Raw genomic sequence first — 14,387 nt, forward strand, 5'->3', positions numbered from 1 at the left:
TCAATTTCAGACTAACAGTTATTATTTGATTTTTAAAGTCTTCTACAGCACTTGATCCCTGGAGCACTTAAATGCAGAAACCAATAACCTGACACTGAATTTCCATACTCTCTATTCACAGAGCATTCTCCTCAAATGCAGGCTGTACTGAAAAATCATCACTTTCTCTGACTCCAGTGTTTCTATTTTATACCAATTCAGAACATGTATATAAGCCTGACACAGACAGACAAGACTTATTCATCAAGACTGGCTTAATTTATTACTGAAAAACAATCCTGAGTTACAGGTTTAATATGGTTTACCTATAAAAAAAAAAAAATATCAGTAAAGTCACTACATTAATTCACAGTCTACAGCTGTCATGGTATAGAACTGCTTTCTAATTTGTGTTGGAATTAGACTCCTGTGGACATTTGGAGGGCTACTATGAAGCAGGAGGTACTCTGGTCTCTGTTGTGCCAAGTCATTCCAAAGATCTGTTCCTAAAGCTCAGCGATTCAAAGGGCATATGATGGGCTGATACAGCTGCACAACTCACTGACCAGCACACCAAGAGGATGCGTCTATCCTTTAGAGGATACACAGGTTTTGAATAAATGCCATCCAAGAGAAGGTTGTTGCAAACTGAATATACCTTGAACACCTGGTCTAGAGGGATACAGAAGTATTTCTATAAGAAGATGACCAGGGAGCAAATGGTGTTATATTAATTCACTCCAACTACAACCATTTCAAGAGAGGTAGACATTATCTTACTAAGGTTTTCATTTACAGAAAATAAAAGTTTGGCTGTCCAATGGGAGTAAGACATCAAATGCCAATGAGATTCAAATGCAAACTAGCTGGCCCTTTTTCTTCTGTTTACCTACCAAAAAACCCCAATCCCACCAGCCAACTTCCTCCTAAGAGACTACTTCCTTTATTTCTTTAGTTATTGAGAACAACTGAGTAGCAGTGATAACTTAAGGTAGAGGAGGAAGTAGTGATAATTTTAAAAGTCAGTCATGGCTTTTTTGACAAGTCATTAGGCTAACATCATGAGCCATTGTTTCCTGACACTGTGACTGTCACAGTCACAAGGGTAAGGAAAACATTGCTCAAAAAACCCTCACTGTAAAACAATCCATTTTGTTATTGAAATGTTTATATATGTGGGAGCATATCACACCCATAATCCTTCCTATCATAAAGGAGCTGAACATGTGATCAGTATCAGTAACCATCTGCCCCAACCCTGTCTCCTGGTCTGTGTTACTTGGAGTCCTCAAGTGTCCAGGAGTTCTTACCTTCACGCCATGGCCAACATCATCCAGCACCGTGTAGTCTATAGGTTTTCGAATATACCTTACAGGACGTTCCATGTTCGCTGGTGCTATAATTTTGTGAGTTCTTGATGTGTTCTTATTGGTCGTCAAAATGCCTATCTCTCTGCGAGCCACCTTTTCTTTATGGATGTCCACAGTCTAGATTAAAAACAAGAAAGTATGGGTTTCTTTAGGCATTTGCTGTTTTCTTTACAGAGCTAGCTACATGTTTAGGTTTCACTGTTAGACAAAGAGTCTGAACGTTAATGCTGCTGGAAGGATGCCAGTTTATTGATGAAATGAGTTTAATCTACATAAACGTTGTTAGAAAATTACACCGTAACAAAATAACCAATATTAATAATAAAATTACAATTATATGGTACTGCTTCAACACCCTAAAGACACTATGCGGATACAGTCCTCACAGATTAACCCTCAGTGTTCTTATGACTGACACTGGTAATAAATTACTCCAACTGCACAGCTGGGAAACCAGGACAGACAAGCTAAGCAATTTGCCCAGAGCCCCGGAGGGGACTCAGCTTGGGAAGTCTGTGCAGTAATTTCTTTCAGCAAAGCCATCAGCGCACATCAGAGTGAAAGTCTGCACAGGTAGGGACTAATTTCAGCACTGGGGCTAGTTTCAGTTATACTGTTCTTAGCAGCTTTACTGAAAGAATAAAACAACTCTTTAAAGATGCAAGTAAAGGAATATAAAATACACTGCATTTTATTTTAAAAAAAAGGGAGACAAAGATCAGTCCAGCAGTCTGTGAAAAATCAAATGAAGCTTCACATAACAGACACATTCTTCTAAATGGAATATAATCCCAGCTTAAACCCTAGCTGAAGAACAAGTGCTTATCAAGCACAGAAGTTCCATTTCTAGGAAGCCTATTTCAAGACTCAGGGATTGAATGTACTGGTTTAAGTACCTACTAGAACCTCAGGATCTCATTGAAGGAGATGGTATCAGACAAAAAAATGCCTCTTTGAGCAAAACCTCCCAAGCCACCACTTTATCCACTGAGGAAAATAAATCTTAGTCTATAAGCATCAATTCCTCCTAGAATGGCTATCACAGAAAAAAAAAGTGAAGGTTCAGAAAACAAGAAAAATCCTTGTCATCCTAAATCCTACCTCATTTAGGTACATATCTAGAAATAGTTTAATCTAAAATGAACATTGTGATGTGCAAGGTTTTGTTTACTGAAGCAAAGTCAAAGATGAAGCACAAAATTAGCTGATATTTCTGCTCCTATATGAGGCAAGATAAAAAAAGCTAGATTAGTATTCAGGAAATTTACATTTCTAGGAAAGCCAGCATTCAGCGGTCACTGTGAAATGTCTTCAGCTGAACTGGGTTTTTTTCATTAACTGGCGTACATGCTCAAATAATCTTAAATTCTCCTGACTACAAGAAGAAGACAAACACATAAGACCCTTTTTAACAGTTCTGATAGGCAGCATTGCAGATTACAAGCAGGAATACAGGTAGAGAAGCACCTAAAACAGTGATAACAAGCAGTCTTGTTTTCACAGCTTCAAGCTAAATAACAGACTACTTGTAACACTGTAAAAGGTTCTTTTACTTGGAAAGCACACAGAATCTTAATAGAAATAAGAGTTGTAATTTTCCAGAGCAATACAAGACATTAAATGTGTATGTCTGCATTAGATTATTTATTTGGAATTAATTAAATATCCCAGAAAAACTTTGGAACAAGCTTTATTGTTCTAAATGCTCACACTCGGAAAAATCCCTAAGTCAGGAATTTTAAAAACGCGTTTCCAAATAAGACAATCCAATACATAAGTATTTACCTACATCAGTATCAGGTATTACCCCCTGCACCCACGTTTTCTCTGGCAGCCGGTTTCACAGATGATAGAAAGAAGACTAAAGAATTAGATTATCTTAATTTTTTAAATGCAGCTATTATTTGTTTTTTTCCTTTTCAAGACCGAAACATACATATTAGTTCTGCCTTTTTGTTGTTTTCTTCATCTTGCGGGAACAATTATGTGGGCAGTGCTACATGTTCATCTCTCTTCAATTTTTCTGCACAACGTGAACCTTTCTGTTCAATGATAACAGCAGGTCTCAAACTAGCTTACAAAACTCTTAAATAATAAGCAACTCTCTGTATTTTGAGCACTGCATAGGAAAGAAAAAGAACCAATTTTAAAGTCCCCTGAATGGCTCAGTAATTTAGGAGGCTGAGTACATCAATTTAAAAAACATAAAACGTTTCAAAGTAGAGTTCTCTAAAATACAGCTAGGTCCCTAGAAATAAATCCATGTTTCTACTTCACCTCACAAACCAAATCTGTTGTTACTAAGAAACTCATTTTTTGTTCAGTGGATGGACAAAGATGCATCTTTATACTAAGAGTTCTCTTAACACTGACAGCAAAAGAAAAGAGACAAAACAAAACAAAGTCCTTCAGAGTACAAAAAAAAAAAAAAAGGCATCTTTTTCTGGCAGGTAAAAAAAAATAAATCCATGAAACTGACTTTTCCCCCCTGCAATGGACAACGAAAATTCTGTAAGTTACTGGAACAGAAGATAAAGAAATTCCAGGAACAGATGCTGTACCATACATGCTTTGGAAACTGACTCAAGTAATATTGCAACAAATTGCTGTTAATGACAATACCTCTTAGAACAGGAAGATAGTACATATTAATTTATCAGACAGCTTATCCAAAATTAAGCATGGAGCAGTGATTTGTAAAGTCTTGGCATGAACTTCAGTGAGAAAAAAGAGTATCTGTACCACAGTGCAGGGCCAGCATCAGGGCACGTATGTAAATCCTGAAAGGCATTCAGATATGCCTGTGCAAGAGACTAACTTGCTGTTCAAAGCAAATGAGATTTCAACTCCTACCACATCTGGTGCACTGGAAAAGCAAGGCAGGATTTTACCCCTATGCAAAGCAAAGGCTCACAGCATATGCTTTGCCCAGAGCAATAGGCTGCCTGTCAGAGCTACCAGACAGCATCTTACTTCTTCAAGAAATTATTGGGCTGTTTAGATCTGCATATTATTAAGTCTTACATGAACATTATGCAAAACAAAGCACACAACAATTGGTCATTCTTCTATTTTCATTTATATCTGCTTGATGTTCATGTGGAAGCTCATTGTTTAGTCATAGGTGATATTTCTCACTTTAAAAGCAGAAAAACTCAACACACAAGCAATTTTAATAGGACAGCAAAGCTTTCCAGCCAGCCAACAGTTAAATTTCCAAGAAAGACAAGCCACATATACCAGGTAACAGCCAAAACAGACCATTCTCAAAGTTCTGGTCACACTTGACATCTGCAGCTATGAGTGTTTGTTCTGATACAGTAACAAGACAGCTGAACAGTAGCTGGCTTGTGATTTCATGCACAAAACCTACTTTTAGATATCAAAGATGGAGAAGAGCAAAGTACAGCTAACTGGCATAAGTTAGCCAGACCAGCTTCAGGTATCTTTGACCTATGCTGAAACAAATACATAGCATAATTTAAAATTTGGCAGGGATTTTCACTTCTAGACAACAAATTCCAGTGAGACAAAGCCCAGCTTTGTATTGACTTGGAGAGGAGGGAAAAGACAGTTGTTCCAGGAGCACAATGTGTTTCCTTTGGGAAGCAAATTTAAATGAACTCGTCAAAAAAACCCCTTTTCCATAACAACTAAGTGCCAGGGACTATGCCAGCTAATCCAGAAGCTTGGAGGTTGAAGGAACTTAATTATTAGCTGCCTCCACTATTTGTCTTCTTTAAATCATATAAAATTTTAAAAACCAACAAACAGTTGAACAACAGGATGTAGAGTTAAAATTTAACTGTTTGCTTCCTTAGAAGTAGCCTCAAGGCCAAATGAAGTACAGCAATGATACAGCAAATAGTTGTTCTTTTATTATCCTGTGCTGCAGATACCACTCCACCCATCTGCTGGAGCATGCTAGCCCAGAACAATTTACAATAAATAGAGACTGAAGTATCTCTGGCCAAGCTAATATAAGGGTATCTAAACATTTTAATAAAGCTCACACATATGAGGTTATTAAAATAAAGGAAAAAGAAAAACAATTAAAACTTAGACAATTCTTTTACTCCTGAACCACTGCAACTCAACTTTATGAGTTTAAGGAAGAGCAAAAGGTCATTTCAAGGACATTTCCTTGGTCTTAAAAAATCTAACATTCAAACATGTAAGACCAAAAAAAATCCTAAAATTACACCACCACTTTTAATGACAGCTTTTCAGGCCATTTCCTGCAATACTTGTAAGAACTTTCACATCACACAAACAAATGCTCTGTGCCACACAGAGCTGCAAGCCAGTAACTTGTCAATTTTTCCCTAAACTCACTCAGAGAAGAAGGAACGTAGGATCACAATCCACAGACTTTCTTAAGATGCCTATTTCTCCAAAGCAAGGAGACCAGGAAGACTAAGCACCTTGTTATTGGCAACAGTTTGCTGTAATTTTGACATTGTTTCTGTTTTGCTTCTTCAGGTCCTGCTTAAATATAGGGTTGGGTCTCTTAGTAACACTTTATTTCAGGCAAGTAGAGCCCTGATTACAGGGCATCAGTGCTATACATACCTAAATGTCAGCAAAATAGATTACAATTACTTTATACAAACAAAACCCAGACATATCACCCATGCAAGCAGCATGACCTGCTACCACTTGGCACCCCCATCTTCCTACTGCACTCACTGTAATCACATGTCCTAGGCTCAGCAAACTGTTCTGCACAAACTTGGTGCTTACTTCCTCATAGGAATCTGCTCCACACCTAAAGTCCTGTGTGCACCTTGGAGCAGCTCAGTGCAAGAAGGACAAACTATCAGTGTGTCCAGAGCAGGGTGACCAAGTTGGCGAAAGGTCTCAAGGGAAAGCCATACAAGTGGCTGAGGTCACTTTGTTTCTTCAACCTTGAGAAGTAAAGGCTGAGGGGTGCTCTCATCACAGCTGACAACTTCCTCAAGGGGGACAGTGCCTCAAGGGAAGGTGCTCATCTGCTCTGGTGAGTAGCAATAGGATACAAGGAAATGGAATGAAGCCACGTCAGGGGAATTTCAGACTGGACATTAGGAAAATATTCTTCACTGAGAGGGTGGTTGGTCACTGGAACAGGCTTTCCACGGAAGTGGTCAGGGTCTCAAGCCTGTCAGAGCTCAAGGAGCACCTAGATGACACTAAGTCATATGGCTGAGCTTTAGGGAATTGGACTCAGTGATCCTTATTGGTCCCTTCTAACTTTAAGTGACTGTATGCTAACACTGCATCAATGAATTCCAAGTTAATGGAGAAAACAGTATTTCATCCATTCTATACCTGAACAGTGAGATTCTCTTAACCAAAGGACATTGCTGGCAGTATAAGATAAAAGAAATGCGTAAGGAAAAAAACCTCCAAGACCTCTAGTCAAAGACAAGCCAACTGGAACACTACATTTGACATATCATATCACAGCAATCCATCAAATACAGTATCTTCTTTCAGCAGGAACTGTGGCTGATGTGATACAAAATATTGGGCAAAGGCACAGGTTTCAGGCTGAACTTTGTAAACAGACCTATGCAATGCATGGGGCAGTGAGCAGTGCAGAGAAAGTTTTGTTTCCTTCCTAGACCTCTGGTACAACTGTCTGGATTCCAAGCTTACCTCTTTACGTTTCAATATGAAAGGCATCCATTCTACTGCCCACAAAAAAATCGGTCACAGCTTCAGATGTGATTGGTCATACATAGCACTAAAATACATATAGTTAAAAACTTTATAACACAAATATTTTCTACAAGTTCACACACCCAGACTGTGAAGTGTATTAACCAAAGGAAACAACTTAAGAAACAAATGCTAAGGTGTTTTCAGCACCCCTTAATACATAAAACAACCCAAACCCTCACTCTTTGCAATCTGTTCCTAAACCCAGCTTTATCCATTCTAGTGCCCACAAAAAAATCAGTCACAGCTTCAGATGTGATTGGTCATACATAGCACTAAAATACATATAGTTAAAAACTTTATAACACAAATATTTTCTACAAGTTCACACACCCAGACTATGAAGTGTATTAACCAAAGGAAACAACTTAAGAAACAAATGCTAAGGTGTTTTCAGCACCCCTTAATACATAAAACAACCCAAACCCTCACTCTTTGCAATCTGTTCCTAAACCCAGCTTTAACATTAACTCTTACTGTCATACTCCAAAAATACAGATTTCATTGTCTTCCTATACAGTTTATACAACAGGCTTCCCTGAAATGAAAATAAACTGGTGAGACTAAGAACATGAACTTGCTCTGTTTTAGAAATACAAATGTATTCCACTGCTACTTCCAGAAAGAAAGCATCTTTAGTAAGACCTTTTAAATAAATGAGTTATGGTTGAGTAAAGGCGCTGAAGAGACCTGGACAACGCACATTGCACAGGCCACCTGCAAAGAAGTCAGTTTGACCTACAAAAAGAACAATGAAACCCCCAGCTTTAATGAGCTCAGACAGCTGACTTATTCAGTGCAAGCACCGTTTTATGCTGTTATTTTGTAAAGAAAATTCAACACAGGGAAACTTAAACATATTTAAACTGCAAATAAATATTCTACAGAGCAGAACAATTATGGGCTCAAGGCACATCAGGCATGAATAAACTCAAGTGAGTAGTCTGGGGTTTTATGACCTCATGTACAATCAGCTACCTACACAATGTTACAAATTACATATTTCACTAACTCTTTATGAAAGTGCTAGTAACTCAAGTATTTGACTTGAAACTATTGCTTACATATTGTCTGATCTCCACCAAGATACTGTTCAAGAAACTCAAGAAGTTTACCTACATAAATAAAAGTTAATTCCCTCTCTTGTCCAGGAGAGTCCAAGCACCAAGCAGGCCTGGCCTCATGGGAGACACGGAGAGCAGAGCGTGGGTGCAGCTGGCATCGGCCACCCTTGTTCATCACTGTGCACACACATTTATTCCATGGGGACCTCCCCCAGAGTATGGGGCTGTACTGGCATTGGGAACTGTAACCCTCAATTCCATTGACTAGAAACTGTTTGAATACCCCAGCTGTGACCACACCAACTCAGAGACCAAAACTGGCCAGTTTGGTGAGTATTTGCCTCTTCCCAATTCTTCAGCACAGACACCTGGTTTAGTTAACCAACAACTGAGAAGCATATAAAAAACTGAAAGAAACTTTAACTGAAGTACTGATCTGTTATCAGGAACTGGTTGAGTCAATCCTGTCTCTTAAGGTAGAAGACTGATGAAATCTTCTATCATGCCCAGTTAGCTATCAGTTGTGTGAAATTCAAGTCCCTAGTTAGCTTTGCACAAATTTCATATGAAGGCACCGTACTAAAAGCTTTATATTGGTTATCTTTCACTTTCATAATAAAAAGGGGAGTGGCCTTTCTTACCATTTCCTCTTCAAGAGACGATTTCAAGACATTTTTAACAGCCTCTTGGACAGTAACCAGAATCAAGTCTGCTAAAGCACTGTCTAATTATCAATTTATCAGTCAAATCCACAGAAGAAACCCAGTGCTATCAACAAGCAACAGTTACTAAAGGAAAAGAAAAAAGGAGATGCTTTTTCCAGTTCCCCAAATTCCTTCAAGAATATTAGGATTTCAAGACCTTTTTACTTCACAAACTCTCCTTCAATCCAACTTTCACTAAAGCTAATAGCTGCCTGAACTCCACCATGTAAATTCATCTGAGAATCCTCAGAATGTTCTGTCGTGCCTTTTCAACCTGCACCATGAAATTAAGGTTTCCTATCACTCTGAAGCACTTGGACATCTGAGTTTCACCTTGTGTGTTTGCTTTGTATGCTGCACTGGCAATGTAGGAGGCAACTGAAATAGATTTAAGAGTTGCATTTCCAGAGCTGGAAACCCAGCAATGTTTTTGGTAGGCTTATAGATAGAAGTTTCTCACACATTCTCTTCAGCATACAGCAAGTATGACAGGCTCTCCACAAAGCTTCATCTCCTGAAGTCCTGGTAAATCCAGGCCTCTTAAGGTAAAAGGCTAGAGGAGCCAGATAAGCCATATCCCATGTAATCTGATATGCCACCTTCCTTTTCCTGCACAGAGGGCTCACATTCAAGAGCTTTTACAGATTGACACAATGAACTAAGGCCATCAAACACAGATATATACAGCAACTTTCACAGTCCATATAAAATGTTTGTCGCCAGCAGAGGGGGAACGGCACTAGACAGATAAAAGGAAAAATAACGAGAGAAATACTAAGTTCCACTTCCAGAAGTAACTCATACGTAAAGGTACACTTTTAAAATACATTTCTATATATAAAACATAAATACATATTAAAAAATAAAATCACAATGCTACCAATGCATTTTAGTACGATTATCCAATGGAGAGAAGGGCTTAAAAAGTGTTGATTGTGGGCCTTATTCTGACAGTTTATCATTATTTCTTCAATTATGTCTGAACACAGATTATGTGTCAGTTTAGTCCTGTGGAGCTAGCCCCCTGATTTAGAATTTAAATCTTGCTTTATATACACTAGCAGTTTTTTTTCTCAGATTCTCCTAGCAACTGCCATTGACATAAGGCAAACCAGAGTTCAGCAACATTTGAAGATATTTTATACCTTCACATAGATTTTTTTTCTAGGATATCAGGACAGCTATAGGGGGTGAGTGGTCAGGCAGTGACGTATACCACGTATACCACAGACAACCCATTCACTCAGGACCATACATTTTTAGAATTCAGAAGCACAGAATGTAAAACAATAATGGACATAGTCTCATAGCAAGTTTAAGCTGTATTCATTTCAAGATATACCTAACAAAAACCTGATTCCTAACTAACAGAACATGTGCTTACAAGTGTTTAAAAAAGAAAAAAAACATCGTTAAAATCAAGAAACTGAAAACAGAAGCTAGAGAAACAGGTTTAAAGATTACTAGTCATAGATAGATAGCCTCACCATTAGTCTTTCTTCCAAAAGGAAGACTAGCATTCACTGAGAACTGGACCACAATTGGATCCCAATTTCCACAACACAACCTGTGGAGTGGCACATACACCTATACAACAGCACAGAAAAGGAAAAAGAGAGGCCTGTTCAGTTGAAGGATTATTTCTATAGATGCTTTTTTGCTTTTTAGAGTACCCTATTGGCAAATCTAGTCATGCATTCTGCTGGAGAAGCTAACCAGAAAGAGGACATGGGGCAAGGACAGACCAGAGGGGCTGGGAGTGTAACACTCCAGGACAAGAATCAGAGCAAAGAAACCAGCCCACTCGTCCAAGAGCCAGACTTGAGTTCATGCCTGGTTTTTCTTTCCTGGTGCCAAGTGCAAATGGGAGGACTGCTATGGAGGATACATATTCATCCCTCAGACAGCACTGAAGGAAAGAAGCTTCTCACTTTATCTCTTAATGGTTATTTCAGGCATGTTCACGTGAGAGGCGGATCAGATAAAACAGGGCACCTGACAGAAGCCAGTAGGTCTCACCTGTGAAATGCCACCTCACAGAATTAGGGTCTATGAATGAGAAACATCTTTGGAGAGACACAAGGAAGTCTCATTACACCCTCACCCCCTGCTCCCCACTTTCCCCAGCTGAAAGGAAGATGATGTCAACACAGAGCATAAGGAGGGGAGGTCCACAGACTATCTCTGGGAACAGAGAGAGGAATGTGGGAAGTAAGACTGGCAGATGGCAACTGAAGGCAAATGGAGTTTAAGTCCTACAGAGGAAGAGATTTTTAACAGCTCTAGAGACGCCCTTATTATGGAAAGAAAACAGTTAAGACAACAGCCCTCCCTCCTCTCCGCTGCATTGGTGAAATGCCAGAAGCACTCTGCTAAAGTTCACATAAGCATGGGGGAAATGGAACTTCAAACATCTGGAGTATGGAGGTCAGACAGCGCTGCAGAAGCAGCTGGCCCCGCACGCAGAGGCGGCTGTCTGCCAGGATGTCAGCGAGTGAAGAGGTGGGATGGGTCTGTGGCTAAAAGCAAGAGCCTGGAAAACAGCAGATTGAAGTTCTATTCCTGGCTCTGCCAGACTTCCTGTGCTATGCCAAGCAAGGAGCTTTGCTGCTTGGGCTTGGAATGCTGCACCTTCACCAGGAATAGACAGACTACAGGTGGGCACAGGTAGAGGCAGCACTGCCACAGCTGCCTGCTCTGGGCACAGTGACACACAGTGACAGAGAGCCCAGATTTCTCTGTTAAACACTTTCCACTGATGTTTTTAATTGCTAATGAAAACACACAAGTGAGTTACAGATAACACTTCTGTGCTTACAAATTTTAACCATTTGAGCAAACGAAATGTACGTACACTGCAGTAAGAAGGGTGTTATGAACATTATTCATTTAAAAAAAAACACTAGCCCTACAATGACCTGTGATACATGTTTATGTGGAATACAACATTTTTTTGTGTTCTAGATAATTCCATTTTCTTTCAAATGCAATTGCTATTTCAATACCTTCTTCAAGAGCTTGAGTATAATAAACAGATAGGAAAAAATGCATCACAAATGTAGATCTCTGGGAGAAGACACAGAGAAGAGGAGACAAGGCGTTTATCTCCACTTGCTCCTAAAGTCTATGGCTTTTTAGCACCCAATGTCAGAAGCAGGAGAAGAGAAAGAAACAACTTCCATGGTGTTATTCCCTGCTCTAACACAAAATCGCTGATCACTCTAGGATATGGTTTCCAGTATTTGCAGGCTGTGGCTGAACCCCACACCCCACCACTTCAGAAGCACTGCACAACAGGAAGTACAGACCCAGCTCTGCATCAGATCAAAACTACAGCACATGGCGGCAAATTAACTGGTAACCATTCACTTGAGTTTCACACTGCCACAAACATCTTCCTGGATGTCAGTTCTTTTACTCAGCCCTTCCTCTGACCCACCACTTCCCCTTCACCAAGACAGGATTCCAATAAGAGAACTTTCAAGATACACCCCCTCTCCTCTAGTATTCTACACAGTGAACTGAACAGACATTTCAATGCTTAACTAACACCAGTTGCTGATTAAAATCAGTCTTTAAATTGGAAGACACTTCAAAAGAGAAGTGTTTCAACAGTACATCTGACGGATTTTTGACAGAACAACATTTGGGATGTGTAGTCACGTTACATTTGTATTCAGCCCTAAAAAGCAGATAAATGCTTTTGATTATGCAAAGTCAAAATTCCAGCTGTATATGTAAGTGCATTTCAGTCTGTGAAATTAGACATCAGTAACTTCAATTTTTTTTTTCTGGGTATTCCTGAAGATACGCATGACTAAGTCAATTCAAAAAGAAAAAAGAAGAAAAAGAAATATCCTTATGCAAGCCTCCACGTAAGAGTTCCAGCACCTTAAAGTAGCTGAGCCCCTTTTTTCCTTACTGGAAGCAATGCACTTGTCTAGAATTAAACAAAACATCAAACCTAAATATATTTTTGACTGTAGGAAAGCACAACAGAAAGGAAAAATTAAACGGCTCCTTCAGTAGTTTGGACTCACTAAAGAACCACCATGGGAGTAGAACAAAACTCTACGTCAAACGAAAAGCATTTTGTGTGCCAAAAAAAGCAACTTCATAGGAGATGAACATGTGCAATTGCAAAGAGCACTGCAGGTGGCTGAAAAGGAAACCATCTAAAAAAAGCCTATGAAAAATAAACTCAACAGAAACAAGTCTGAATTTTCTTAAAGTTTGTCTGATGTAAGAGGCTGATAAAGCTGTAACAATGATGAGTCAGAATGCTCATGCCTGAACAACAAATAAAAAATAAAAAAAAGCCCAAAGCCCAATACTTCACATTTAGTTGTAAGTTGGCAAGTCAAATTGGGAAGAGCATGGAACAGAACCCACACCAAGAGAAAGTGAGCTAATATTGCCTTAGCCTTAATGTATCACCTCTTCAGTGCATTATTTAATCAGTTCTAATAGCAAAAATGAAATATTTTACAATAATAAAGGTTATGTTATGTGGACAGGATAGTGCATTTATTGTATATTTCAAAATAATTATTATGCTAAAGAGTAAAAAACTCACATAAAAGCTAGTCTCATTTATCACATGTATTTACTTGAAAGTGGTCTGGATTAATTTTCAGACACATACTTTTCTTAAAACAAGAAAATCCCAACCAACAAATGACCTAAAACCAACCAAAAAATACACATACACAAATACACAAACACATACACAAAAACACTGCTCCCAAGCACCCCCCTTCTCCACATGAATTCAGGGCCTATGAGATGTCTAAGGCTGACAATTCTCAGAGACAATGTTTCCCCCACACATAAAACAGGGACTACATATGTTGGAATGACAGTGGGTATCCTTTAGCTACCTGCAGACATAGTTTCATTACAAATCACCCAAGGCACAATGTTCCTTCTATCCCTCTGATCATGTCATCTGATGGCAGTGATACAAGCTAGAGGAACATATGCTGGTTCTCAGCTGGATCAGCTCTGCACCAGGAGTAACTCAGGAGTATTAATTCAACAGCCATCACGTGGCTAAAGGCCACACCACAAACCCTCTTGGATTAGTGCCACAAACACAGCTTACCCTACATAAATGTCTATTTCTCATTTCCTGAATGTTCAAGGGTTGAATATTCCACTTTGTCCAGAAGAGAACTACTAAAGTTGTGGACTTTTAAAAAAAATTTTAATAAAAAATAGGCAAGATGGTACAGCAAACAACTTTGCTGCAGCACTACAAGGTGCTACTCCAGTGGAGTGATAACCAACACAAGGATTTGTTTCCTCTTGTCTCCCTGCCCATCAGTAAAATACGGTGGCAGGAACAATCCTCAGCCACTATAGATTCCAATCTACAAGTTTTCAGTACACATATTCTACTTTACAGTTCACTTACTACTCATACTACTATCTTCTGCATATTGTTGTAGCAAAGAGCTCTTCCATGTCCCTTGAATACCAAAACAATGCGGATCTGAGAAGTTTCTTGCTTTTGTCTTCAAAAACAAACATAGAACGAAACTGATCAATTTCCTTACACTGCCCGT

General features: G+C 39.0%; 1 protein-coding gene across 9 annotated transcripts in view; it reads right to left on the minus strand.

The window, feature by feature from the left end:
* Positions 1 to 14,387, minus strand: part of ABI1 (abl interactor 1) — a 77,842-nt gene that overhangs the window by 27,011 nt on the left and 36,444 nt on the right. For all 9 annotated transcript variants that reach the window (XM_041408285.1, XM_041408286.1, XM_041408284.1 and 6 more), the window contains exon 3: positions 1,290 to 1,466. In XM_041408285.1, coding sequence (XP_041264219.1) covers positions 1,290 to 1,466 — 177 coding nt within the window. The remainder of the gene's footprint in view (positions 1 to 1,289; positions 1,467 to 14,387) is intronic.

This window comes from Onychostruthus taczanowskii, unplaced genomic scaffold (assembly GCF_017590055.1).
Source record: "Onychostruthus taczanowskii isolate IOZ18803 unplaced genomic scaffold, ASM1759005v1 scaffold3, whole genome shotgun sequence".
Classification (NCBI taxonomy): domain Eukaryota; kingdom Metazoa; phylum Chordata; class Aves; order Passeriformes; family Passeridae; genus Onychostruthus; species Onychostruthus taczanowskii.